Source organism: Daphnia magna, unplaced genomic scaffold, assembly GCF_020631705.1.
Source record: "Daphnia magna isolate NIES unplaced genomic scaffold, ASM2063170v1.1 Dm_contigs096, whole genome shotgun sequence".
Lineage (NCBI taxonomy): Eukaryota > Metazoa > Arthropoda > Branchiopoda > Diplostraca > Daphniidae > Daphnia > Daphnia magna.
The window spans coordinates 159,599-182,820 of record NW_025533123.1 but is presented as its reverse complement, the minus strand read 5'-3'; the positions used below and the strand labels follow the sequence as shown (position 1 = coordinate 182,820).

General features: G+C 38.7%; 9 protein-coding genes and 2 non-coding genes across 15 annotated transcripts; 5 read left to right on the top strand and 6 right to left on the bottom strand.

The window, feature by feature from the left end:
* The first annotated feature begins 2 nt into the window (after positions 1-2).
* Positions 3-1,346, top strand: LOC123477578 (U6 snRNA phosphodiesterase-like). The gene is made up of 6 exons (XM_045180961.1): positions 3-341; positions 401-510; positions 613-796; positions 877-947; positions 1,003-1,097; positions 1,157-1,346. Exons 1-6 carry the CDS (start codon positions 148-150, stop codon positions 1,310-1,312), a joined length of 810 nt encoding a protein of 269 aa, XP_045036896.1. The 5' UTR covers positions 3-147; the 3' UTR covers positions 1,313-1,346.
* A 394-nt stretch (positions 1,347-1,740) lies between these two features.
* On the bottom strand, positions 1,741-3,499 carry LOC123477579. Of its 3 annotated transcripts, XM_045180962.1 has the most exons (5): positions 3,283-3,496; positions 2,964-3,143; positions 2,490-2,525; positions 2,324-2,422; positions 1,741-2,095 (listed from the first exon to the last, which is right to left on the bottom strand). In XM_045180962.1, the coding sequence occupies exons 2-5, from the start codon at positions 3,135-3,137 to the stop codon at positions 1,916-1,918; spliced, it is 489 nt and encodes a 162-aa protein (XP_045036897.1). In that variant the 5' UTR covers positions 3,138-3,143; positions 3,283-3,496; the 3' UTR covers positions 1,741-1,915. The 3 variants fall into 3 exon arrangements, with proteins under 3 accessions (XP_045036897.1, XP_045036899.1, XP_045036898.1); XM_045180964.1 differs by lacking the exon at positions 2,490-2,525 and having other exon boundaries at positions 3,283-3,499; XM_045180963.1 differs by having other exon boundaries at positions 2,964-3,497.
* Positions 3,500-3,965: 466 nt separating this feature from the next.
* On the top strand, positions 3,966-4,047 carry Trnas-gcu. Its single transcript has one exon. It is a non-coding gene; the product is annotated as a tRNA-Ser (tRNA).
* Positions 4,048-5,599: 1,552 nt separating this feature from the next.
* Positions 5,600-7,777, top strand: LOC116930703 (palmitoyltransferase ZDHHC3). Its single transcript, XM_032938096.2, has 8 exons — positions 5,600-5,985; positions 6,058-6,197; positions 6,468-6,531; positions 6,601-6,624; positions 6,687-6,748; positions 6,840-6,981; positions 7,056-7,190; positions 7,253-7,777. The coding sequence occupies exons 1-8, from the start codon at positions 5,867-5,869 to the stop codon at positions 7,374-7,376; spliced, it is 810 nt and encodes a 269-aa protein (XP_032793987.1). The 5' UTR covers positions 5,600-5,866; the 3' UTR covers positions 7,377-7,777.
* Positions 7,725-9,188, bottom strand: LOC123477576. 2 transcript variants are annotated; one of them, XR_006652684.1, is made up of 6 exons: positions 8,974-9,188; positions 8,676-8,906; positions 8,495-8,607; positions 8,351-8,395; positions 8,037-8,280; positions 7,725-7,953 (listed from the first exon to the last, which is right to left on the bottom strand). XR_006652684.1 is itself a non-coding variant. In XM_045180959.1 (5 exons), the coding sequence occupies exons 1-5, from the start codon at positions 9,047-9,049 to the stop codon at positions 8,119-8,121; spliced, it is 627 nt and encodes a 208-aa protein (XP_045036894.1). In that variant the 5' UTR covers positions 9,050-9,188; the 3' UTR covers positions 7,725-8,118. The 2 variants fall into 2 exon arrangements, 1 of the variants encoding a protein (XP_045036894.1); XM_045180959.1 differs by having other exon boundaries at positions 7,725-8,280.
* Positions 9,189-11,711: 2,523 nt separating this feature from the next.
* On the top strand, positions 11,712-12,702 carry LOC116930704 (cuticle protein 7). Of its 2 annotated transcripts, none has more exons than XM_032938097.2 (2): positions 11,712-11,869; positions 11,998-12,702. In XM_032938097.2, the coding sequence occupies exons 1-2, from the start codon at positions 11,858-11,860 to the stop codon at positions 12,613-12,615; spliced, it is 630 nt and encodes a 209-aa protein (XP_032793988.2). In that variant the 5' UTR covers positions 11,712-11,857; the 3' UTR covers positions 12,616-12,702. The 2 variants fall into 2 exon arrangements, with proteins under 2 accessions (XP_032793988.2, XP_032793990.2); XM_032938099.2 differs by having other exon boundaries at positions 11,766-11,869; positions 12,017-12,702.
* Positions 12,703-13,636: 934 nt separating this feature from the next.
* On the bottom strand, positions 13,637-15,153 carry LOC116929964 (trypsin-4). Its single transcript, XM_032937299.2, has 6 exons — positions 14,968-15,153; positions 14,775-14,865; positions 14,599-14,691; positions 14,237-14,511; positions 14,016-14,170; positions 13,637-13,945 (listed from the first exon to the last, which is right to left on the bottom strand). Exons 1-6 carry the CDS (start codon positions 15,050-15,052, stop codon positions 13,784-13,786), a joined length of 861 nt encoding a protein of 286 aa, XP_032793190.1. The 5' UTR covers positions 15,053-15,153; the 3' UTR covers positions 13,637-13,783.
* Positions 15,154-15,944: 791 nt separating this feature from the next.
* LOC123477589 (trypsin-1-like) lies at positions 15,945-17,465 on the bottom strand. Its single transcript, XM_045180984.1, has 6 exons — positions 17,329-17,465; positions 17,166-17,250; positions 16,974-17,066; positions 16,564-16,856; positions 16,299-16,453; positions 15,945-16,215 (listed from the first exon to the last, which is right to left on the bottom strand). The coding sequence occupies exons 1-6, from the start codon at positions 17,399-17,401 to the stop codon at positions 16,054-16,056; spliced, it is 861 nt and encodes a 286-aa protein (XP_045036919.1). The 5' UTR covers positions 17,402-17,465; the 3' UTR covers positions 15,945-16,053.
* Positions 17,466-18,646: 1,181 nt separating this feature from the next.
* On the top strand, positions 18,647-20,112 carry LOC123477590 (trypsin-1-like). Its single transcript, XM_045180985.1, has 6 exons — positions 18,647-18,807; positions 18,898-18,982; positions 19,059-19,151; positions 19,278-19,555; positions 19,633-19,787; positions 19,869-20,112. The coding sequence occupies exons 1-6, from the start codon at positions 18,744-18,746 to the stop codon at positions 20,037-20,039; spliced, it is 846 nt and encodes a 281-aa protein (XP_045036920.1). The 5' UTR covers positions 18,647-18,743; the 3' UTR covers positions 20,040-20,112.
* Positions 20,113-20,696: 584 nt separating this feature from the next.
* Trnaq-cug lies at positions 20,697-20,768 on the bottom strand. Its single transcript has one exon. It is a non-coding gene; the product is annotated as a tRNA-Gln (tRNA).
* A 772-nt stretch (positions 20,769-21,540) lies between these two features.
* Positions 21,541-23,190, bottom strand: LOC116930413 (serine proteinase stubble). Its single transcript, XM_032937831.2, has 6 exons — positions 22,837-23,190; positions 22,669-22,753; positions 22,498-22,602; positions 22,103-22,380; positions 21,873-22,027; positions 21,541-21,792 (listed from the first exon to the last, which is right to left on the bottom strand). The coding sequence occupies exons 1-6, from the start codon at positions 22,898-22,900 to the stop codon at positions 21,634-21,636; spliced, it is 846 nt and encodes a 281-aa protein (XP_032793722.1). The 5' UTR covers positions 22,901-23,190; the 3' UTR covers positions 21,541-21,633.
* Between the last annotated feature and the right edge of the window lie 32 nt (positions 23,191-23,222).

Here is a 23,222-nt window from a genome sequence, read left to right as displayed (position 1 = left end):
TTACCTCTTAGTCTGTGGAATAACATACTTGGATCTGATGAATCCATTCACGGGTGAAGACTGTGTTGCTTGTTGACAATTCCATGACTTTGACAATTCGTATAATTTTGAAAGCAGACGGATTGTTTGGAACATCCATGATGACGCATGCTTTGTCTATTGTTCTGTGAAATACCGACGAAAATGGATATGATTGCCGCAGCTTACGGATGTGAAAGCGATGAAGAAGAATCTTCCGATCCGTGGGCTTCTTCTCGAGTCTCTGCAAAGCGTACAGCAGTATTTAACGAATTTCCCAATAGACCTTTGAAAAAGGTTGCCTGTAGATTGCCGGCACCCAAGTAATATCTTCAACTATTTTAAGTTAGTTGACATTTAAATACCTTTCTAATATCTGTAGACTTGCTCTAGACTCTTTTGAAGTTGTTGATGACCCATCACAGCACGGAAATAGAGTAAGAAGTTTTCCCCATGAAAGAGGAAATTGGGCATCCTTTGTTTATCTACCTTGTAAGTATAGGACACAACAATTAGTCTTAAATTCTGTAATTTTTTTCAATTAGACTTGTTACAATACATCAGCTTGTTATTTAATTTTTTTACTTAATCTAGGGGAAGCAAACTCTTGTTTTGTGAGGGCTGTTGAGCTAATCACTAACTGGTTCTACAAACATGGCATTAAACTTGATATTTGTGATGATTTCCACATTAGCTTAACAAGGACAGTCATTCTAAGGCATCACTGGATTGAAGGCTTTGTTGCTTCTATTAGAAATCAACTGAGTGATGCCCCAAGGTTTTTTTTCTCATTTTTTTGTGTTAAATATCTCAGTTAAAATTACTTATTTGATGTGGTATACGATTACATGGAATTAGGCCTTTCCAATTGTATGGCACCAATGCGTTATCAGTCTACATCAATGAAGAAAAAACCAGAACATTTCTTGGTACAAGAATTACATTAAATTACTTAGACAACATTCCTAGAATTTCATCCTTTAGCAATAAATGTTGAAGATCCTGTTGGAATTCTCGATATTCTCGTAGAAAAAATGGATTCTTGCTTGAAGGAGTATCAACTGCCTGCCTATTATGAGGTTCGTTTAACTGTTTTCAGTCATTGTTTGGAAAATTTCCGTTTTCATTTTCTTTGCAGAAACCGTCCCACCATGTTAGTATCGCCTGGTGCGTTGGTGACCAAAAGGAAGAGTTAGAAAAGCTTGCGTTAGATTTACAGCTCGAAACAGACCAAATTTCGTGTAACATGGACGAGATAAGATGCAAAATCGGAAATACCGTGAAACGATTGTGATTTTGTTACTCAAAATATAACGTGAAGTCATTCAGCTGTTGCCCAGGTTTTTTTTTTTATAAAGAACAAAATATCTATTTAGTTATTTTCTCTATTGATTGGCAAACGAATAGATTTCAACTGTCGCGCTTTTCATTTTCATCCCAAATGCCGTTCAAAAGTAAAGGTTGGAAAAAGCGTGTACCGGTATAGGTAATTTATCCCATCACCAGATTAAGTTTGCATTCTTCGTTCATTCAAGGCGCCTTTTACAGCTGTGTATTTATAGTTGTATAATTCGCATTTTCACAGGGATGACGATACGTAATTTTTTTTCTAATAATTTCATAATATACGCCCGTTTCTTGACGAGAAAAAAGTTCGAAACTGTTGCTGAAAATAGCCCACCATTGTGTTTATTACTTTCTTAGTGAGAATAGACTGCGGCATGGGATCATTTGAAATTTTATTTTTTTCCTTTTCATTCCTCTAATTTTGCCTTTCAGAAATTGCCAAATTGCATCAAAGAAGCACTAAATCTCAAAAGACAAGGAAATTGATATTTAAACAGGGATTCGTCACAGGGATTCGTCATTTTCCAAACGTATTGCCAGGGATCCGTAGCTAGCCAACTCGATAGTGCTGGGATGAAGTGTGATTTTGCCTACCACACTTCTTTTTCAGGCGACTGATGTCTTTTTTCAATTGAACAATAGTCTCCCTTTGTTCTTCTACGTAGCGTTTGAGATCTTGAGCTTCCCTAGCAATTCGGATGTGAGTTCTGCCACGTTCCCGTACTCTTTCCTGTAAAAAGCACAACCAAGGCGTTTCAGGTTAATTTCAATTAAAAAATAAAAATAAATAAATATAAGCTAATCTACGATTTCACATAAAATTTACAGATTCTCTTCGGAAAAAGGTTGCGGAATATGATGTCCTTCAATTTGATTTCTTTTTTCTTGTTCAGATCGTGTCCTAAACGTTTCTTGACTTCCTCTCGCCGTAGGTAAAATAGAAATTCAAAAGACTCACTAGTAACCATGAATTTTTCTGCAATCTGTCCTGATACTTCTTTTCATCGCGACGGAGGATTGTTAAAGTACGAAGTCTTTCTGAGTTCAGAAGCAACTCCTGTGTTACAAAAAGAAGTTAGAAAGTGTGGTTTGGTAGATTTAAAAGTACGAAAATAAAATACGACCTCTGATAGCGTGCATTGTAATTCAGAACATTCTCCCTATTGGAAAATTTTATTGATGAGTATTTAAAAACCTATATTTCAAATGATTTGCTATCACAAGTTATGCCTTCTATTTCGAATTGTAAGCCTCTATCTTTTCGGGTCTTTTGTAAATTCGTCCTTTCACCTGCTAATGCATCGGTTAGGTAATCTAGCAATACGTTTTAAACTTGTCCTGGTGTAATAGATGTTTTGTGCGTTACTTGCAGATAACGCAAAAACGTGAAATTTAGGTGCCCGTGCTTAATTTTACATAAAAGTTTTAATTCATGTAGTATAATCACATAAAATATGTATGGCTCCCCTTTCGCATTTTTGCATTTGAAGTATATTTTTATTGCCAATTTTATTTGTAAGCTTAACGATAGGAGCCTACTGTTGACGAATCAAAGTGGGCGAAATAAAAACGTAAGAAGGTTTATTCTGGTTACGCACGCGACTTATCTGATAGCGCTGCCAAAGTAATGCCGACAACTTCTTTAGAGTACAGATAACCTTGTCGTCCAGAGGTTGTTCAGCAGCAGCAGCACAGGTTTTTTCGAGGTAAACTTCGAGATTATCAATGGGAATATCAAACTCTTTATTAAGGGCGATACATAGATTATCCATTGTTTCCTGGTAAAAGATTATTTAATACAAAAAAAATTAAATCACACTGAGGAAAAGGGAAATACAAAGAAGTGAAATTATAAATTCAAGAAAGTAATGATGTAAAACACTTGATTTGCCAGCCTAGCTAAAACCTGCAAGATACCTTGTATAGCTACTCTCCTCTTTAATTGTTTGTACTAGCTACTATGTACCAAACACTTTATAAGATCACATAACCTGTTGGTGTCTATGAAATTCAGTTGTAGCAAACAAGAAACGATTTTTCACTGCTATTTTTTCGCTAGTTTCACACAGTACGTTGATACTTTGGTTTTTTTAAATTAACGTAACACTAGGGCTGACATGTCCTACTTAATAACACGTAACAAGGAAATTTCTTAAACTGTTTTGCGTAACCATGGTAATGTGACAAACGGAAATGTTGACAAGAAGTCCAGCAGAGCGTGCACAAACCGAATAAGATAAAACAGGAAATAATTAGTAGGAATAAAGTAATTTAGCTCAAAGTCGCACTTAACTAGAAATCGATAAAATAAGAAGGTGTTTTAATAACTTTTGCGCTTTTTTCAAACTCAGAATTGGGAAATGCATTAGCATTCGAAGTTACTAAAATCAATTTAGGCGAAACTCAAAGAGGATTTCGAATTTCCGGTCGTATCTAGCGTAAGTGACTTGGTTTTGGCATTATTCGTAAACGAACAGGAAAACGATCAGGAAAACAGACTCAACCCACCCGGTTGGAAAAGTAGTCAACTAAACAGCCCAACACGAAAATTTCTAATAACAACTATTGTATTTATTTATTTTTGAATCTGTCTAATACATGACGAGGTGGCCGAGTGGTTAAGGCGACAGACTGCTAATCTGTTGTGCTCTGCACGCGTGAGTTCGAATCTCATCCTCGTCGATATCATTTTTAATGCTTTTTTTAAATTAACATTTTTATTATTAATGTAATAATGTTTTTGTATTTTTGAGTGAATAGTTAAAATTCATACTTCAATTACTTCATGGTTCATGAAAATGAGTTAAACAGTAAAACATAATAGTAGACTTTCCTGTAATGAGCCTCAAGTGTCAAGCTATACATGCATATACTTTATTCCTATGGGAATTGAACTGCACTTGAACTAGGCCTATTTTTAGATTTCTTAAACTGTAGGGCCATATTTACGTCTTTTCTCTTTTTTTCTTAGCACATCAACATCTTATATACGAACGTCGTTATCCCGTCATTACATTGCCCTTCCTCATCAAACTAAGATTAACGTATGAAAAGCAAAATGTGTAAACATCTTTTATCAAGCGCTATTTATTACAACTTAATTTTTCTATTTTGCTCTTACAATTTTCCCAATAATTATTATTTTAAGTTTGTGAACTACTCGAAGTTGGGAAGCCAACAAAAAGTCAATACAGTGCCGGGCTGAACGCAAGACCCAGTTCATCATAAGAATGCAAAAATGATGTTGCCTCCAAAGCCAAGTTGCCTTTTTGGGTTTTGCGGGTTTCAAACGGGGTTCTTAATGGGGGACGAAACCCCGATTGAAAGCAATCAATTAATGAAGGGACATACGATCGAATGGTAATCGATTATTGCAATAAAATCTAAGCCCTTGCCCCTATCACAACCGCAATTCTGCCGCAATCTACCCCGAATTCTACCCCAATTCTTTACCCGAAATCGTTAACACTTAAGTTTTGCCCTGTCCCGCCCTGGTTGACGAAGGAGGAAATAGTCCCCCAATTGGCTTTTTTCGAGGCCGGACCCCGATTACAGCCATTCCGGCAGGTCGCTACTCGTATTCTTGTAGTGCAAGAAAGGTAGAAACAGTTAAAGTGCAGTTCGATTCCCGTAAGAATAAAAAATCTGCCTATGTACAATATTCTGCAGAAAAAGAAGAACGCCGATTTATTTTGAAAAAGCCTTGTGTGGGTAGAAAATATTAATTGTTTACTTTTTTTAAAGAGAGGTACCGGGACCGGGTTTGGCCCAAAATTATCATAAGAGGGGTTGGGTAATATAAGTCCAGACACCTTTTTTTTTGCCCAAGGTATTAAATGTCTGGAAAAAAGTGTAGACTATATTGTCGGTATACTCCCCTACCCCCAGGCTAACAAGACAAATTTCTGCAATACAAAAAAAGAGTCTTTCCATTACTTCTTATTGTCATTATCGGGTCGGGTAATCGGGTAGCATCATCATAATATTCGATTTCGACTCGATCGATTATGTTTTGACGTAAATCGATTGATTGAAATCGGGTTTGCATCTTCGATTACACACCCCGATTTAACTCTGATTGAGTTCGGGGCGCAAAAAATTTCACCCCGAACGCCCCGCCACGAGCCCTGAAATGCGAAACCCGATTGACAAAAAGTGCCCCGATTTGGGTCGGGGCTGATCCCTAGTTACCATGAGTAGGCTACATGACATCTAGCCGCCAGTCTCGAAACCTTTTTCGAGGAGCCTGTGTGTCGATATTCTGAAGCAATAGGTTTCGTACTTGCTCATAGAACCAAATGTCTAATTTGTTGTGCATAAGCAAGTTGATTATTTTACAACTTTTCGTGGCTATAAATATAACTCAAAAAACATAGTTTATATCACACATTAATTAATAACAGAAAACAGAGTTTTGCGATTTCTTAATTCCTCATTTGACATTAATTTCCATACAAGTTGTGTGCTCAAGTATTTTCTGTTTTTTGTTTCTTTCAAGAAAATGCCAGTATTTCGCAAAGATCCTTGTGGAATTATTTGCATTTTTATGACATACTTAGCTGTCTTTTACGCCGATTATGTCGTTGTGAGATGGATTGTTATCCAAACGCTGCACAATAGGTAGGAACTGTGGTTTAACATTATTAAGAACAGATATTTTAATATATTTTCCTCTCATTTTACTATTTATAGCCTTTGGGGTGCTTTTCATGCAGTAGTTTTCAACTCCATAATTTTACTTCTCACCTTTTCACATCTACGTACTGTGTTTTCTGACCCTGGAATAGTTCCTCTACCCCAGAGCAAACTGGATTTTGCTGAGCTTCACACAGGTCTGTTGCTGGATCGGTAAACTTTGTTGATATAAATTTTATGTCATTATATAAATTCCTTTAGGGTTTTCATTCTTACTATTATTTGATTACTATATTAGCCCAGTGGTTGATTAAAAAATGATGATGTTTTGGTCACTTGGCATGTTATGTAAAAGTGTTACCATCTACCAATTGAATATTTGAAATGCATGTCTTAAAAAAAAAGAAATATTTCATCAGGACTCTAGTAGTGGTGTTTCTGTAATAATTGGTTTTCACACAATTCAGGAACGCAAAAAGAACCGACAAGCAAAGATGACTACACTGTCTGTGCACGCTGTGAAACGTACCGGTATGTGAAAAAATATATATTTAGAATCAAAACTAATAAACAAACAATAATTTTCTTTCTATTTTTCAGTCCCCCTAGAGCTCATCACTGTAGGTAATGTTGATGAATAAAAATGTAAAAAATTTCATATAAAATTCTCTGTTGTTTTTCTTTAGGATTTGTCAGAGATGCGTACGCAGAATGGATCATCATTGCCCATGGGTAAATAATTGCATAGGTAAATTTTAAAAAAGGGCTGATATATCAAGATGTCCATAGACCAAATTTAGAAACAAATCAATATTAATTGAATCTTGGTACATTATAAGGACAATATAATCAGAAGTACTTCCTCCAGTTCCTGTTCTATGTGGGAATTTTATCTGCCTACGCTGTGATTCTTGTTATTTTTTCCTGGATTCAAGATTGTGCTGATTGTCATAAGGATAAAGTGACAACTCAGACAAGGATGTAAGAATCATTTCCGTATAGCTTTTAAACATTTATACGTTCATCAGTGAAAAACACGTTGGATTTCAACCTAGTTTACACTCAATCATACTCGTCGTGGAAAGCGGACTGTTCGGTTTATTCGTGACGGCCATTATGTGCGATCAGTTGCAGGCAATTTTTGGCGACGAGACGGCTGTTGAACAAGCAAAACAGCAAGGACCTTTCAGGTTTCTGTCTTCCCATAAAACTGCATATTTTTTTTCCCTTTCAACTTTAATTTTGCTTTTAGGCCGAGAAAACCTCGACTAGCATTGCTTACCGAGGTATGTGGTCGCGGGAGTCCAATTTTCTGGGTTCTACCTTGTCAGTCACCGCCCAAAGATTTAGATTTAATATCTGGATACGATGTCTAATTCAGTACCTCGCATTTCTCCATGTTTGTTCATGAAATGCATTCCCCATAATTGTGCAATATTTATTTTCTTTTTTCTACATGCCCTTCTTACAATTGAGTGTAGCTGTGTCCTGACCTTCCCTTCCAAAGCAACATGACTGGTATCGCTCTATCACATAACAGCGATGAATTAACTTTTTATCATGAAATCAACTGGATAAAAACAAACAAATTAAATAATAATAAAAAAAAAAAAAAAAAAAAATATTATAAAAGAACACCCTCCTATACTGATGTCTATTGTGGTTTGTTGTTTTGGAGAAAGAGAATGCTTTAAAACCTATTACAGAGTACAGCAATATTTCTATTAGTTTGCAGAATTTTCTATTTGCCACCAAGAATACATTGATAAACAGTGAATGTTCAATATCTACCTCACCGTTAGCCTCAAATTCTTATTTCAATTATGGTTAAATTGGTCTTTAATGAGAGTTGAGTTCCTAAACCGGATAAGCGAAATCGTCCGTCTGGATCCATAGTGTTCGTGAAGAGGTGAAGAATTAAATGATATTTCGGAACAAATAATAAAGTATACGCTGCTCAAACAAAAAGAAAAATAGTGTACACATGAATAAGGTTGGAAGCGCTTAACTTTAAATAGTATGTCTTCTGTATTGATCTCCAGCGTCCTTGATCGTAAAGGGTTCAAAGTGTTGATCACGCTTTAATCTCAGCAGCTGAACCTTCTAAGTTGGCGTGCATCACTTTTGCAGCATCCCGAAATTTTGCATCGGTGTGTGATCTACCCTTGGTCCTTTCTCGTGACTGTGTTCTTTATGATGAGTAATATCCGTCTCGTTATCTGGATACACCGATATGGCTTTCGTGTGGTAAAAAGATTGTATGCCATCCTGGTTTGTAGTCTTTCAAATAATCAAATAAATCACACAAATTCGATTTCGATATTATCATGTACTATATTTCTCCCGTTACCTTGAAGATGGTTTCATTGACAGTCACGAGCGTACCGTTGATGAGCTATTAAAAATGGAAAGGCAATTATTGACGCATAATTTGAAATGCAAGAAAGGAGAAAAAGGGAAACCCGTAAGAGATTTGCTTTGTAAACTGTCTTACTTTCGAATGTGAAGTGCTGTTGACGTAATTGTCAGGCAAATCGAATGAAGGCCTATTGTCTTCATTAAAGCTCCACAAAGCGTTTAATTGATCTCGGATCACCCGTAAAGATTCTTCAAGAAAATTATACGAAACATATAATGTCAAGCTGTTAAGCATATATCGAAAGAGGAAATGTTACCTTGTAATTTCTGGAACATTGGGTTGGCGCCAAAAACTGAAGAGGTAGGCAAAAGTGACAGATTAAATCCTAACAATTCAGAAGACTCACTGGAATCATCATTTTTGTGACTATAGCTTGGGTTGTCATTGCTGCTCGACAGTCCCTCAATGGAAGAATCATTGTCAACCATAATTCCCATCTGAAATGATGGCTGGGAAGGCGTACTTGCTTGGTGTGGTATTTCAATATCTGTATATGAAGAAAAATAGTTTTTAAAAAATCCAGAGCTGCTTTTAAATATTAAATGGCATTTTACCTTTGGTGGGCCCGTTAGGCATTGCTGAGATGGCAAAAACCAGCAAAGCGACGAAAAAACTGACCACCACCTTCATTCTTTAAATAACTGTAAAGACGTTTAAAATATGTGACAAACACGCGTGACTCCAAATCCTATATAGGAACGACAATCCTTATAGTTTCCGGTTGAGATGAGATCGCGCACTCCACCGACCTAGCCAGCCGTTGATATAATGACACGCGAAACTAACGTTGCTCCTCATATAACCTCCTTTTCCATGAGGTACGCGTAATTACGGTGCAATAGTTTTCCAGCTTACCGGGGTTTTCATTACAGCTGCCCTTGCACAATCCCAGGTGAAGCTGATGCGACACTACTATTTTTCACTTTTTTCTAAGGATGTTGGGCGAAATCGTTCCAGAACACATCTCAAACCATCTAATAAGTGGCAAAAAGGCCGTTTTTTTCATCAGAACATTTCTTTATACTACGCATATATATGCAATGCATAGACATTCTGCCCCCTTAAAAAACTAACAAATATTATATAGACTAGGCACGGAGAAGTTACCAGTATTGGTAGGAGACTTTGCGTTGGTTTTTTAGACACATTATAAGCTAAGAAGAGTAAATGCTATACAAATTAGCCATAATACCTTACTTTTCCTGATTAAAATTGAACACTAACGAAATACGTGGAGCTTGGGGAACATACAGAGCGCAGTCATCTGGACTTCCTATTTGGAAATCCGGTCTATTCAAATCTAAGCAGTCCCACACTCATGAATAAAAAAAAAAAAATTAACGCGATTTTTTGTAAAGCAAAAGTTTTTATTTGCCAATAGTTGACTATCCTACAAATTTATTTTTCACTTGTTGCTCGACGCTTGGCCAGTTTCCATCCGGTCGGAAATGTTATTATACCCTTTGTTTGTTTTGTTTTTTTCCTCGATGCTAGTATGATATACATTGTTTTGGGTGGAAGGAAGTGCGAACTAGAAAGCAGGCGTTGCTTTTCTATACGTACGGACCATTGTTCCGGGGCACTATATACACATCATCATCAGTGATACATTATAGAACTGAATCAAGCAAGATTTCTCGTTGTTCTTGGTTATCTCTGTTGCTAGGTGTAAATAATTTGTATACACTATCAGTTCGCCAACAGAGAAATAAGAAATGTAAAAAGACTCTTATGAATGATAAATTGAGTTCAAGGTGTCTGTCATCAGTGCCGCAATCATGTTTAATATAGCCAAAAGCGCTAGCCAGTTGTGTCACAGAAACGGTGACATCTGTCTTCCTCATAATAATTAAAAAAATATATATATGTTCAATTAAAGGAAACCCATCCATTGGGAAGAGACGAATGTCCCCAGCTTTTTTAGACTTATAGAGAAACGTAGAAATCAATTCAAATGTTGTCAAGGTTACAAAGAAACTGAAATTCGAATTGCATTTGAGCCTATTTTCAAAAATGGTCATCTTTGATTGAACGAAGAAATCCCCGAGCTTTAGCTAGCAAATTGGTAAAACAAATTCTCGTTTTCTTGGCAGTTGTAACTTACTGGTTATATTAATTTAGAAAGACCTTCAGAACAGGACGTTCTCAGTATCGAAATTCAACAGGCAGGTTTTTACTGAAAGCCGAATTCAAGGGCATTTCACATTTTTGTTTTTTCTTCTAGTACATTTGTGTCAAGTTCTTGATTATCCAATGGCTTTTTGTTTCTTGCTTTCTAAAATGCCGAGCGTAAGAAAAAAGCAATAGGTAGCTGAAAAAGTGCTAACACAGGAAACGTTATAACCACAGCGTTTATCATCAAGTTGATTTTTTAAATGATACTGGTTATAAATAAATAAGCAAAATATTGCTTGTGTTTTAAGCATATTCCAGTAGGAACTCGCCCGACACAATGATTAACAGAAATTTTTAGCCTGTGGGAGAACTTGGCGCAATTGTTCAAATGCAAAATAGGGCGTGGCCCCTAGTTTAGAAATGTATGTCGGCCAGGCAAACTACCCATTTCAGTTTATGGCCAAACAAAGAGTTTCTGTTGGCAATCTATAATATTTCTTCTTGAAATATTAAATCCGATGAATGCAAAAACATTTCCATTTCAAATGTATCATCACATTGCGACGGAGACAAATCACTGAACACGATAATGATGCAAATTGTTTTAGAGATTACCATCGTTTACGAGTTTCTGAAGTTACCTTCATTTTAGTAGTAAAAAATCTGATAGATTATATCAGAAAAAAAGAACGTTGAATTTAAAAAACAAAACAAAAGTAATTGAAAACTAACAAGCGATGCGATGAATTGCACTTCCTTTGAAGCGTGCTATTTGTAGCTGACGCATTCTACCATGCAGCCTTCCGCATTCGGTAATATTTTTTCACGTTAACGCCATTAAAAGAAATTCACATGGCCCTTGCAAGTGGGTATAAACGCAATTTGTTTCTCACTTTTCTTTTCTTCCTTTGTTACCATCTCGAAAAGGTGTCCAATTCACGGCAAGTTGATACATTATTTATATATATCTACCCAACATGCTGCAATTATTCTGAGAAACGAGGATAAAGGTGTATGAACAGAAAAGGTCAATAATACCTTTCTCTCACTATGTACAGTCCGGCCATTACCGTCTAACTCGGGGTTTTGCTTGTTATTATATAGCAAGGCTCCGCCCACTTACCAAACATTTCGAAGGCTATACAGCTTAGTCACGGAAAAATTCTTCGAACACTTTCGTCGTGACGGCAGCCTGCAGGAACCGACGAAGGTTGAATTTCAGCCGAGCATATATAAAGCCGTTGCGGAGAACAAGATAGTATTACACCTCTCGTTTTGGAGGCAAGTGCGATTTTAGCAATCGAAGCGTGGGGCATTATCAGCATGAAGTTCTGTGTAAGTTATCCAACTTTACACTGTGTAACACGGAGATAATAAATTAACAAAGAGAGACATAAATTTTGACGTACACCAATCTATCGTTCCCAATTTTAATCTTTTCATCTTGATTTAACTAAAACGAGGTTGCCGCTGTTCTCTTAGTGACATGTATGACAATCACGGCATCGGACATCGTTTCGCCCTGGAATGCCGGATGGAGCGCTGTGATAGTAGCGGGTCACGATGGCCCGTACGATGATTTCAACGACCAGCTCAACGATCACGAAAACTTCCCTAGCAGTGATGATCGAGAAATGTTTTCGACTCAGTACATCGCTCAAGACGAACTCGGCCAGACTAGCTTCGGTTACGCTCACACTGGTCAGGCAGCCACTAATTATCGCGATGCTTGGGGTAATCAGGTGGGCAATTGGGCCTTCATCACTCCCGAAGGCCAGCAAATTATCGTCGCTTACATCGCCGACGACCAGGGCTTCCGCGCATTCTCTGAAAATCTACCAGTGGCGCCATCTTTCATTAACGAAGCACCGACGGATACAATCGAAGTGGCCGCTGCTCGGGCCGAACATTTGGCTGCTTACCACCTTGTCAAAAATCGACCTGTTGCTGTAATTCCAGCGGAAGTTCCCAACGTGGGCTTTATCCAGTCTGTGACGGATACCCCGGAAGTAATGCTAGCCAAAACCGAATTCATGAAAGTTTTCAACGCGATCAAGAACAGTCGAGCCGTACAAAAATAAAAAGCCAATGTATATGGTTGTCACAGCGTCCGTGCATAATTCCTATATCTTATTTGCAGTGAAAATAGAAAGATTTTGTTTGAAAAATGATGCTCGTTTTCTTCCTTATTAGGCTGCAAGTTCGATGGAGAATTGTTAAAACGTACATGCATTCTGCTTTCAAGATCGTTTGATATGCAAAATATCTTGAAGGACTTTAAAGGCGTGTCTTACCCCTTTATTGCGCCTTGAACGCGGAGTGAAAGTGGATCGAGCCACACACATCAGGTGACATTGCTCTATAGTTGATAGGTTTTTTTTTTTTACTTCGGGCGAAGGGTGGGCAGTTTTCCTCTCATTGCCTAATGGAAAAGTTTCAAGGAACTGCTTGTATACCCAGTGTATAAAACCTGTTGTACTCGACCCTGAAATTACAAAATCAAGTTCAATTTTTCAAATAGTCTGTTTGTTTTTGTTTGTTTTCATTTTCTTTTTTCACACCTCATTATTTTTATGTGGCTTTCAATGATCGCCAGCATTAAACTTCACACAACACCGGTTTTCAAATCACAGCAATGTCAATCTTTCTTTAGCGTAAAGATTGGTTAAAAACGCTGTCTTGTCAACTAATTGGTTTCAAGATATGACATACAACATACAGTTTAAAAAAAAAAAACTATTTGAAAGATATCATTGTTATTGTTGTTCATGTAATTTCCGGTGGCGTCCTGGGCATGCCCTAGATAAAAATATCTTTATCATACCGCAAATTGGTGTATAGTAGACGCCATAGACACAACAACAACAAAATCTTGTTTGAAAGATAATCGTCTGGACAGCCAGACCTCTACCCCCCGTTACGTTTGTTCGCGTGAAAAAGACTCACCTGTTATAGGCTACTACCTTATAGATCACAAGGATGAACAACCCAATGTTTCTTCCTATATAATAGATCTATATAAGTAACACTAAATCTGAAGCCGCTCCATTAGTTGGACATTGTTCGTTCACATCGCCGAAAACAATGTGACTATCGATGTCGTAATATTCAAGTCTTTTATTGGAGTGAATTAATGCAGCAAGAGTGAAGAATACGACGTCACAATAAATAATTAAATACATCGTTCTAAAAACATGCGATAATGAAAAAAAAGGAAACGTTTTGAAACAACACAACAGAACAGAGAGATCATTTTGCATCAAGAGTTTGTGAGATCCATTCCAGGTAGTTGTCGACTCGCGTGTATATGCCTGGAAGCTTCGGAAGTGCGCAACCGATTCCGCCGCTGACCAGTCCGATCGCAACGTGATGATCTTTGTCCTGAATCATCAGAGGTCCACCACTATCTCCCTGAAATGTAATTCAGAAATTTCGCATCGTCAGTCAGCAGTTCCATACACTTAAAAAACCCAAACAATACGTTGCAAGAATCTTTCCCGCCTTCCTCGTAACCGGCACACATGGAATTTTCGGTTATAGCCAACGCTTTTCTGCCTTCCTCCAACCACTGCTTGCACTTTTCGTTGGCCAAAATGGGAACTCCGACCTTCCTTAATTTGGTCGCATGACGGCCTCCTAAAATCCACAACCGCGTTTCAGTCATTCACGCGTATTTTTCATTAGATTGCTTAGCTTATCTACCGCTCTTGTCGTGCCCCCATCCGGCCACGGTTGCCATCACACCTGTCAATGGTTCTTTGACCGGATCAGGCAAACAAATGGGCTTTACTAAATCACTCCAAGCGGCTTCTTGCGCTAGATTGATGAGAGCGATATCATCGGCCACTTTGCTCTTGGCGGGATCGTAAGACGGATGATTCACGATTTGATTGATGCGAAACATTCGCGCTTCGTTCGCTATATTGTTTTCGCCGCGGTTCCAAGCGACGCTCACCTGAAACTGAGTCGCTTCTTTCCTATTATTTATGATGCGATCGGCCGACAAGAGATAAACTCAATTAAAACGCATCAGCTAGAAAAAAAGGAACAGAAAATTGGCTTGCCTGATACAATGAGCAGCTGTCAGGACCCATTTCTTGTGAATTAAGACCCCACCGCAAATGAGCTCTCCACGTAAACCAACTAGCGACACCATCCTGAAACGTCCACATCATTTAATTAATCGAACCATTATGCTCAAATGAAGAAGAATTAAATCGATTATATCGTCGTATGATACCAAGGAAATTCGCCTTCAAACGTTTCGTCGCCATTGACTATTTTCGCCTTGCGTCCTTTGATACTGGACAGACCACAATCCACATCAGCCACTAAAAATACAAATTTCGGACACGAATCAGCGACACTGTCATCACATCACTTAAAGATAAAACAATATAGCTTTGCTATGTATACATGTTGTTAGCGCTTACGGTTAGTGAAGCCGTGGATAACATGGAATTGGAGAAGGAGAACTGACAGCAACGTGAAGAACGACGACAACCGCATGATTTGCATTGTGTTGACACACGCGATCAGTTTGGCTTTTTAAAGCGTAGCAGCACAACTATGCGTTTACAGCAACAAACAGTAGAAGCGAAACTGTTGTCACTCGTAGCGGACCTATCCGTCATTTATACTCGAGTCGAAGGGTCATTGAAGATAACAAAGACCTTCAAAAACATATAGCCCTCTTAGTTAGCTATAGCCTACACGGTATAGATCTACCTTATATAGTGTGTATACTGTGAACATCGAATTCAAGGCTTTGCTACCGGTATGTACGAGACAAACAGTGAATGTGTGTCGATGCTACCCTGATTATTCAAAAACACGGTTCACAAGAACGTGCTCTTCATTTCGGTGTTCCCTTGAAAAACAACGCACATTAGTTTTCACCGGGTCGCTATAGGCCTACCTAACAGATCATTTCGGACATACATTTTCCGACTACATTTTATGCATTTAAACATTTAGGACTACATCTTGAATGATCCGTGAATTCGAACATTGTTGCAGTCAAGTTAAAAAGGGCAATATCAAATTGTTTGCGAGAAATTAGTGGGGTTTGTTAATTAAACTGATGCTGATTGATATATGAACGCAAAGTTAAACTATGTTCTTTATAGCTACGTACTATATAGTGCATATCCTATTTGCGACGGGGAATAACCTTAGTCTAAATGCAAAACGAATAGGGGCCAACCCTTGACTGAATTCTTTATGAGGGTTAAAATCTTACTCGTTGTGCAGAACCCCTTTTCGGTTGCAGGAACCTATTCAATGCCAACGACTTATTCAATTCGGAACACGGCAATTACACATGCATAACAAATTGCAGATAAATGCCAATATGAACATTTTTCTAAGATTTTTTTTACACGTATTTATTCGAAAATAAACGTTGTGAATCAATATTTTTTTTAATGTACAAGAAAGGCTCTGTTCATAATTTAGTCGTAAATATAGTTATATGTACAGATTGTATACAAACGAAAACCATTACGGAAAATTTGAGTTCATACTGCGCGTACCAACTCTGAGATCCAATCGAGATATTTGTTGACGCGGGTGTAGAGGCCGGGCAGTCGAGGTCGTGCACAACCGACGCCGGCACTAACGACACCGACGAGTAGATGGCGTCCATCCTTTTTAATCATCAACGGGCCTCCACTGTCACCCTGCAAAAAATTCAGAATTTTTGAATTTTTGATTTTGAACAAAACACAAACATTAAAACATATATAGAATATCTATTGCCTACCTGGCAAGCATCTTTGCCGCCTTGTTCGAATCCGGCGCACATGGACGTGTCGACAATGGTCAGCGGCTTCTTCTCATCTTTGTACCACTCTTGGCATACTTTATTCTCAATTATAGGTAGGTCAACCTTCTGGAGGGCGTTCGGTCTTTGACCACCTTTCATTTTAGAATTTTTTTTTTTTTTAAGATAAGCTGAGATTAACCTCATTTCGATATAAAACAGCAATAGAAAAAAATAGGTAGGATAGTTAGTATACGATTTATACCGTTTTTGATTTCGTTGGTTAAACCCCAGCCGGCCACCGTGGCCACCATTCCAGTGTAAGAATCCTTGTCCGGATTGGGTAGACAAGTAGGTTGAACCATGTCGTTCCATTCGGCTTCTTGATCTAATTGAATTAAGGCGATGTCATCGGCCACTTTGCTCTTCACAGGATCGTAAGTGGGATGATTGACGATTCGATTAACGCGCAACAATCGAATGCCCTTCCGGGCCGTTCCATCACGAGCCTTCATATCAAGACCTGCCACGCCCACATGAAATTGCGTAGCTTCTTTCCTGCCATTTTTTTTTTTTAGTTTTACAGGTTGAAACAAAAAAATAATATTCTGACGCTTTATATTGGACTCTCGGTGTTGGTAAATTGCAATGAGTTTAATTATTAAGTACGCCTACGTGATGCAATGGGCTGCAGTCAGGACCCATTTCTTATGGATGAGGGCGCCGCCGCAGAATCGCTCACCGCGCAGACCCACTAACGAGACCATCCTGTCATCCAGAAGTGATTTGATTTAATCATCTGAATTTTTTTTTTTAGCGGGGAACAAGGGGCTTGATTCATTTCTTAGTTGTTTTTTTTGTTTTTACCAAGGAAATTCTCCTTCCGCAGCGTCTACTCCGTTGACAATCTTGGCTTTGCGAAGTTTGGCCATTCCGCAGTCAACATCGGCCACTGCCAAACGTCAAGTCAATTAATGAAATGATGACGCGTTTTAGATAATATAAGCCAAAGACATCAAAAATGATTTACTGTTAAGGAAGGCATGGATGAGTGGAAAACAGCAAAGAGATAGCACAATCAACGAGAAATACTGCTGATGCATGACTTTAGTATCAAATTAATGTTAATTTTGTGTTTCAAACAAGAGCTACTATGGTCAGGACTGGTTTTAGTTGTACGACAGACTGAGGAAGTTAAACGCGGATAAGTGATTTTATAAGGAACAAGGAAGGCTGATCTACATGTTGGTGGAAACGGAAAGTGCGCGACACAAGACATGACCTTCCATCATGATGGGCATCGAAGGTTTTATGTTGTGTATATTCACACCAGGACAAAATGTGTGTCACCAGTGTAAAATAAGCAGCACAGTTTGCTGCATAAGTACGTGTACAATAACATATACCCTGATGTGTTTGGTCGCGGTGCAACAGTGGTACAAGGATATCATATTAGCATAACTGCGTTACCTTGTCGGATCATCGAACTTGCACCCTCACCGCATCGCTTCCGTTTCTTTTCCTCCATTATGTACCACATGTGCATATTCCCAATTGCCATTTGCGTAAAACAACTCTATACGTATATACAATTAGCTTATAGTGACATGACATCTGTGTAGAATTCCATGCAGAAATGTGAAAAAGATCATCAGTTTATCTATTTCATGGATAATGTTCCTACTTCAAATCATTTCCATCTTTGGTCAACTTCCCTTTAAATTGGGCAAGGCCTAATATGAGGGTTATATAATATAAGTTTCACAATGTTGTCTTAACGTAGGGGACAAAAGGGCAGGTGTCAACAGCTCACCAATAGATTTAAATACGTAAGCTGAGACAATTGTTGCATGTACACTGAATAAAATGAAAAGGGTGGCCATCCATCCGTAACATCGTTATTACCTTGCAATCACGACACATTGAAATATTCGATTAAACTCCCGTATGGAAAACGCGTTCTTCACCTAGAAAATTGTCCGTACACGTGAAAACCGTGGTGACTTTATTTCGTGTCAGGTGTCATCACTTCCTATCACGTTTCTCTTTTTATTCTCCTTGATGAAGACCCTATCTCTAGCATCAGCCGGTGCAAAAACCTAATGCTACTATACTGTATAGATTCCAGTGCACTCGTGCCGTTTACACGAAACAATACAATAAACGATACGGGCTCTCGCAATGCTGTTTCCTTGACGTTTATTGCCTCCCGCACAACGAGAGAGTACCTTGAAAAATAAATTAAAACAGGAAGGATGAGTTTGGGGGATGTTCCCTTTTTTGTTTTTTACGTGACTTATGACGTGTTCTATCGGTGTGTGGACGTGTTTAGACGTTTATACGGTGGTGTATAAAAACACCGGTCGGGTCGGTTAAGAAGTTCACTTGCTCAGCCAGCAGCGAATATCACATCATTTACATCGCGAACACAAGTTGCCAGCTATCATGAAAACTATTCTAGCTATAACCGGACTTATTTTCTTTCAGCCGCTGGATGCCTTCATTAACAGTATATTTTTATTTCAACGTCATAGGTTTTTAAAGTGAATTTCTATTAATTTTTATTTTCTTAAAAAAACAACAAATGTAACGCTATTAGTGGCAGATGTGGATTGCGGAATGTCAGTGGTTCGTAACGGCAAAATAGTCAACGGAATCGACGCCGAAGCAGCGGAATTCCCTTGGTATATTTTCGGAAAAAAAAAAAACAGCTTAATTCTTTGAATGTTAAACGAGAAATGTTTGCATTGATTTCAACAGGATTGTTTCGCTTAAGCAGAGAGGCGAACATTTTTGCGGAGGTGCACTCATCAACAGTCGATGGGCCTTAACGGCCGCCCACTGCCTGCTCAGGTAACTCATTTCATCTGATTTCCCTCCTAATATAGGACATCAATTGAATTTATATCCAAATATAATTCAATGTTCAATTGTAAACGTCCTAATGCAACAACCGCAATTTTCTTTCGATGAAACCAGTCGAAGGGCTTCGCAGATTCAGGTGAGCGTGGCCGAGCACAACCTCCTCGACGCCAATAGCCAACACACTAAACTGTTCCAGGTGACCGACATAGTCTTGCATCCATCGTACGTGACTCGCCAATTGGCTGGTGATATCGCCCTCATCAGCTTCGACCAAGAGGTACAATGGGGCGATCGTGTTCAACCCGTCTGTCTTCCCAATCCGGACAAAGATCCGTTTGCTGGCTTCCTGGCAACTGTGGCCGGATGGGGCTGGACTGACGAGGTTAAAAACGGTATTTGAAAAACAAAAACGGATGTTTTACGTGATGATGGGTTTCATTTCTTTTTCGATCCATTTTCGAAATGTAAGGTGGGAAAAGAGCCAATATTCTGCAAAAGGTCGATGTGCCCATCTTGGCTAATGCCGACTGTCAGCAGTGGTATAAAGACGAGAAAAAGTCGCTGATTATTGTTGACACGGCCTTGTGTGCCGGACTGGAAGTCGGTGGCAAAGACGCTTGCCAAGTACTAAATATTTCTAAAGCCATTTTTTCTTTCGAAGCCATAGCCATCAAATGATCTGAATGTGAATGTTTTGTTTTGTAGGGTGACAGCGGTGGCCCCTTAGTGGTGAAAAAAGATGGCCGTCACTTGCTGGTTGGCGTTGTGAGCGCCGGAATCGGTTGCGCCAGACCTCGGTTGCCCGGCCTTTACACTCGAGTTAACCATTATCTCGACTGGATTTCCCGCACTGTCCGCCAAGAACAAGAACTATAACAGACTTAATATATTTAGCTGTAAATAAATGAATGTAAACACATAGAAATGTAAAATAAACGCATAAGAGCAACATCTTAAAACAATTTTTCTCTACGTCTGTCTCCAAAAATTATTTATGCAATCCGGACATGATTGAACATGGCTGATTGTGGTTGCAAGTGTTTGCACAAATCATCCATATTCCTTAGAATACAATGAGGAAAAAGCTGAATTTTTTTAAAAGAAAACAAATCAATATACTTTTTTGAAGCCACGAACATGAGTTAAATTGTTGCTTACCTCTTTTGGACCAAAAGACAATTATGCTGGGTGCTGGTAAATATTCATGGGTATATAGACTAGACTAGAGTCTTTCTCAGTCCACAAATAAAACGCGACGTAAAACTCTGAAATTATAATAATTATGCGGTTGTACATGATTGAAAAAATTAAACGGATGATTTTGCGTATAAAGACGTGTATTTGAAAGCGTACCAAACTAATACAATTATTTGCAACGTTGCTTCAACATTGAAGTTAGAGTGAGTTCGAACCTCACTCGGGGCAGTATTAAGTAAAATAACTAAATTTTTTCTCCTAAAAGTCAATTCTGTAAGAGCTGGTTGGTTTCTAAATGCTGCATGTAAAACAAGAAATACCACATTGCGATAATAAAGGTCCTACTGAGATTTGAACTCAGATTGTCAGAGTCAGAGTCTGAAGTGCTAACCATTACACCATAGAACCACTGCTAACTAAAGATCAAACATCATAGAATTACTTATAACAAATTTTTCTTAATAAGAAAAGAAAAAAAAAAGTCTTGTGTTTTCTTAATAAGAAAAAAAAAATCGCTAAGATACAAACGGCATTCCGTACAAACCAGAGGAATTCTCTTTTGACGTACTTGTTGGCAGCAGTAGCAGACGAAAACAGCAATCCTACTGCTGTCTATTTACGTCAGAAAAGCTGGTAACGCCTAAGGTGTTCTACGAAATTTCGAACATTCCAGTGCTGAAATACTTGTCGTGTTACGTGAGTAAGTTTCATTCCACTTGCATTCGCGTGATAGGGACATTTTTGTGACAGTGACAAGTATATCTAAACGTATACAAGAGTTTCTTATTTAGAATGGTCAATATGAAGCGAGATTACACAAAGGAGTTGATGCAATTAACTGCCATCTTGTCCAAGCCTAATTTCCAGGAAGAATTTATGGCATTTTATATAAGTAATTTTATATAAGTAAATGAGTTTCATAAGCTTCTTTTTATAAGCGGTTTTAAGGATCAAATGTAAGACTGTATCACGGATATGAGCATAAAATATGCAATCAAAAGAGCGATGTCAAGCGAGTTTTGAGTTAAGGTATAGACAATTTTTAGAAGAAAATACTCAAACATTTTGTATACTAATATATAATATAACCATTTGAATTTGTTCCAATCTTTGCAAGTCCAATTGCGGAATGCGGAACGAATCACCAAAAAGAAAAAGTGAAAAGGATACACGCGAGAAATACAAAAAGTATCTTTCTTTATTTAAGAAAAATTCAAACAAATGTGCAAATAAAAAAGATGTACACAACAAAGTGGGGCCAATCGTAGTTTCATTACATGCGGACAGTGCGGGCAATCCAATCCAGGTAATTATTAACACGCGTGTAAAGACCAGGTAAACGAGGGCGAGCGCAACCGATTCCGGCGCTGACGACGCCCACCACCTGATGACGTCCATCTTTTTTAATCATCAACGGTCCGCCACTGTCACCCTAATTCCAATAAAAAAAATAAATAAATAAATAATTCATGAAATGATAAATGAAAAATTAAAAAAAATAAGATCCTTTACTTGACAAGAATCTTTGCCGCCATTTTCGAGACCGGCGCATAAGGCCGTGCTCACGATAGTCAGCGATTTTTTTTCGTCCTTGTACCACTGCTGACATTCGGCATTAGCCAAAATGGGCACATCGACCTTCTGCAGCGTATTGGCCCTTTTACCACCTTACATATCGGCAATCAAATGATAAAAACCAAATTTCAAAGTAATAAAAAACAAAACAACAATTGTTGTTGTACCGTTTTTGACCTCGTCGGTCCAACCCCAACCGGCAGCGGTGGCCAACAAACCGGCGAATGAATCTTTGTCCGGATTAGGAAGACAGGCGGGTTGAATGCGATCGCTCCATTGGATCTCTTCATCGAGGTTCACAAGGGCAATATCATCGGCCAACTGGCGCGTCACGTACGACGGATGCATGACGATCTGATTGACGCGGAATAACTTGGTCTGTTGGCTATCGGCGCCCAGCAGATTATGCTCCGCCACGCTCACTTGGATCTGCGATGCCCGACGACTGTTGAAAATTTAAATATTTAGATTGCTTAGCTAAATAATTGTACACGAACACACAAAAGATAAACACGGATAGAATAAAGAAATTGGTGTTAGGATTCTGCTGTCGGCTTTATACTTAAGGACGCAATGGGCCGCTGTTAGAATCCAGCGTTTGTTGATCAGAGCGCCACCGCAAAAGTGCTCGCCACTCTGGCCGCGCAGCAGTTTCAGCGACACCATCCTATCACCCACAATCAGAATTAGCATTCATTCTTCTTCGACAATGGCGCCAAAATTCAAATTTCACCAAGGGAATTCTCCTTCGACGGCGTCGACGCCGTTGACGATCCGTCCGTTGGTGAATTTCGATATGCCGCAATCGACGTCGGCCACTAGGATCGATCAAATGAAAGGTTCCAAAAATATGACAGTCAAAACAAAGATAATAATCGAAATAAAATCTGAGTCCTAATACTGTTGATGAAAGCATTCAGCGGCTGGAAGCAAACGAAGCCCAGGATCACAAGAAGGGACTGCATGTTTTTATTTTTGGTATGTAGGACAATATTCGACTATAAACAGAAGATGAGAATCGCGCTTCAAACTGAGGTGTTGACTGTCTTTCTGGATTAAACGTCGGGCCTGCTTTATACTGGCCGTGCAACACAGTCGAAATAAACGGGGAGACGCGTACGCAAGTACGGGGCGGGTGTAGGAAGTTCTGAAAACACTAAACCTGAGTGCGCAGAGCAGGAACGAGGGACCTATACTCCTTTTCAAGGTTTTCTTTGTTTTCCAGCTTAGCAAACGTACGTCAGAGGTACGGTGTTGTCCGAACACATTCACGCAACATAGAGTGTA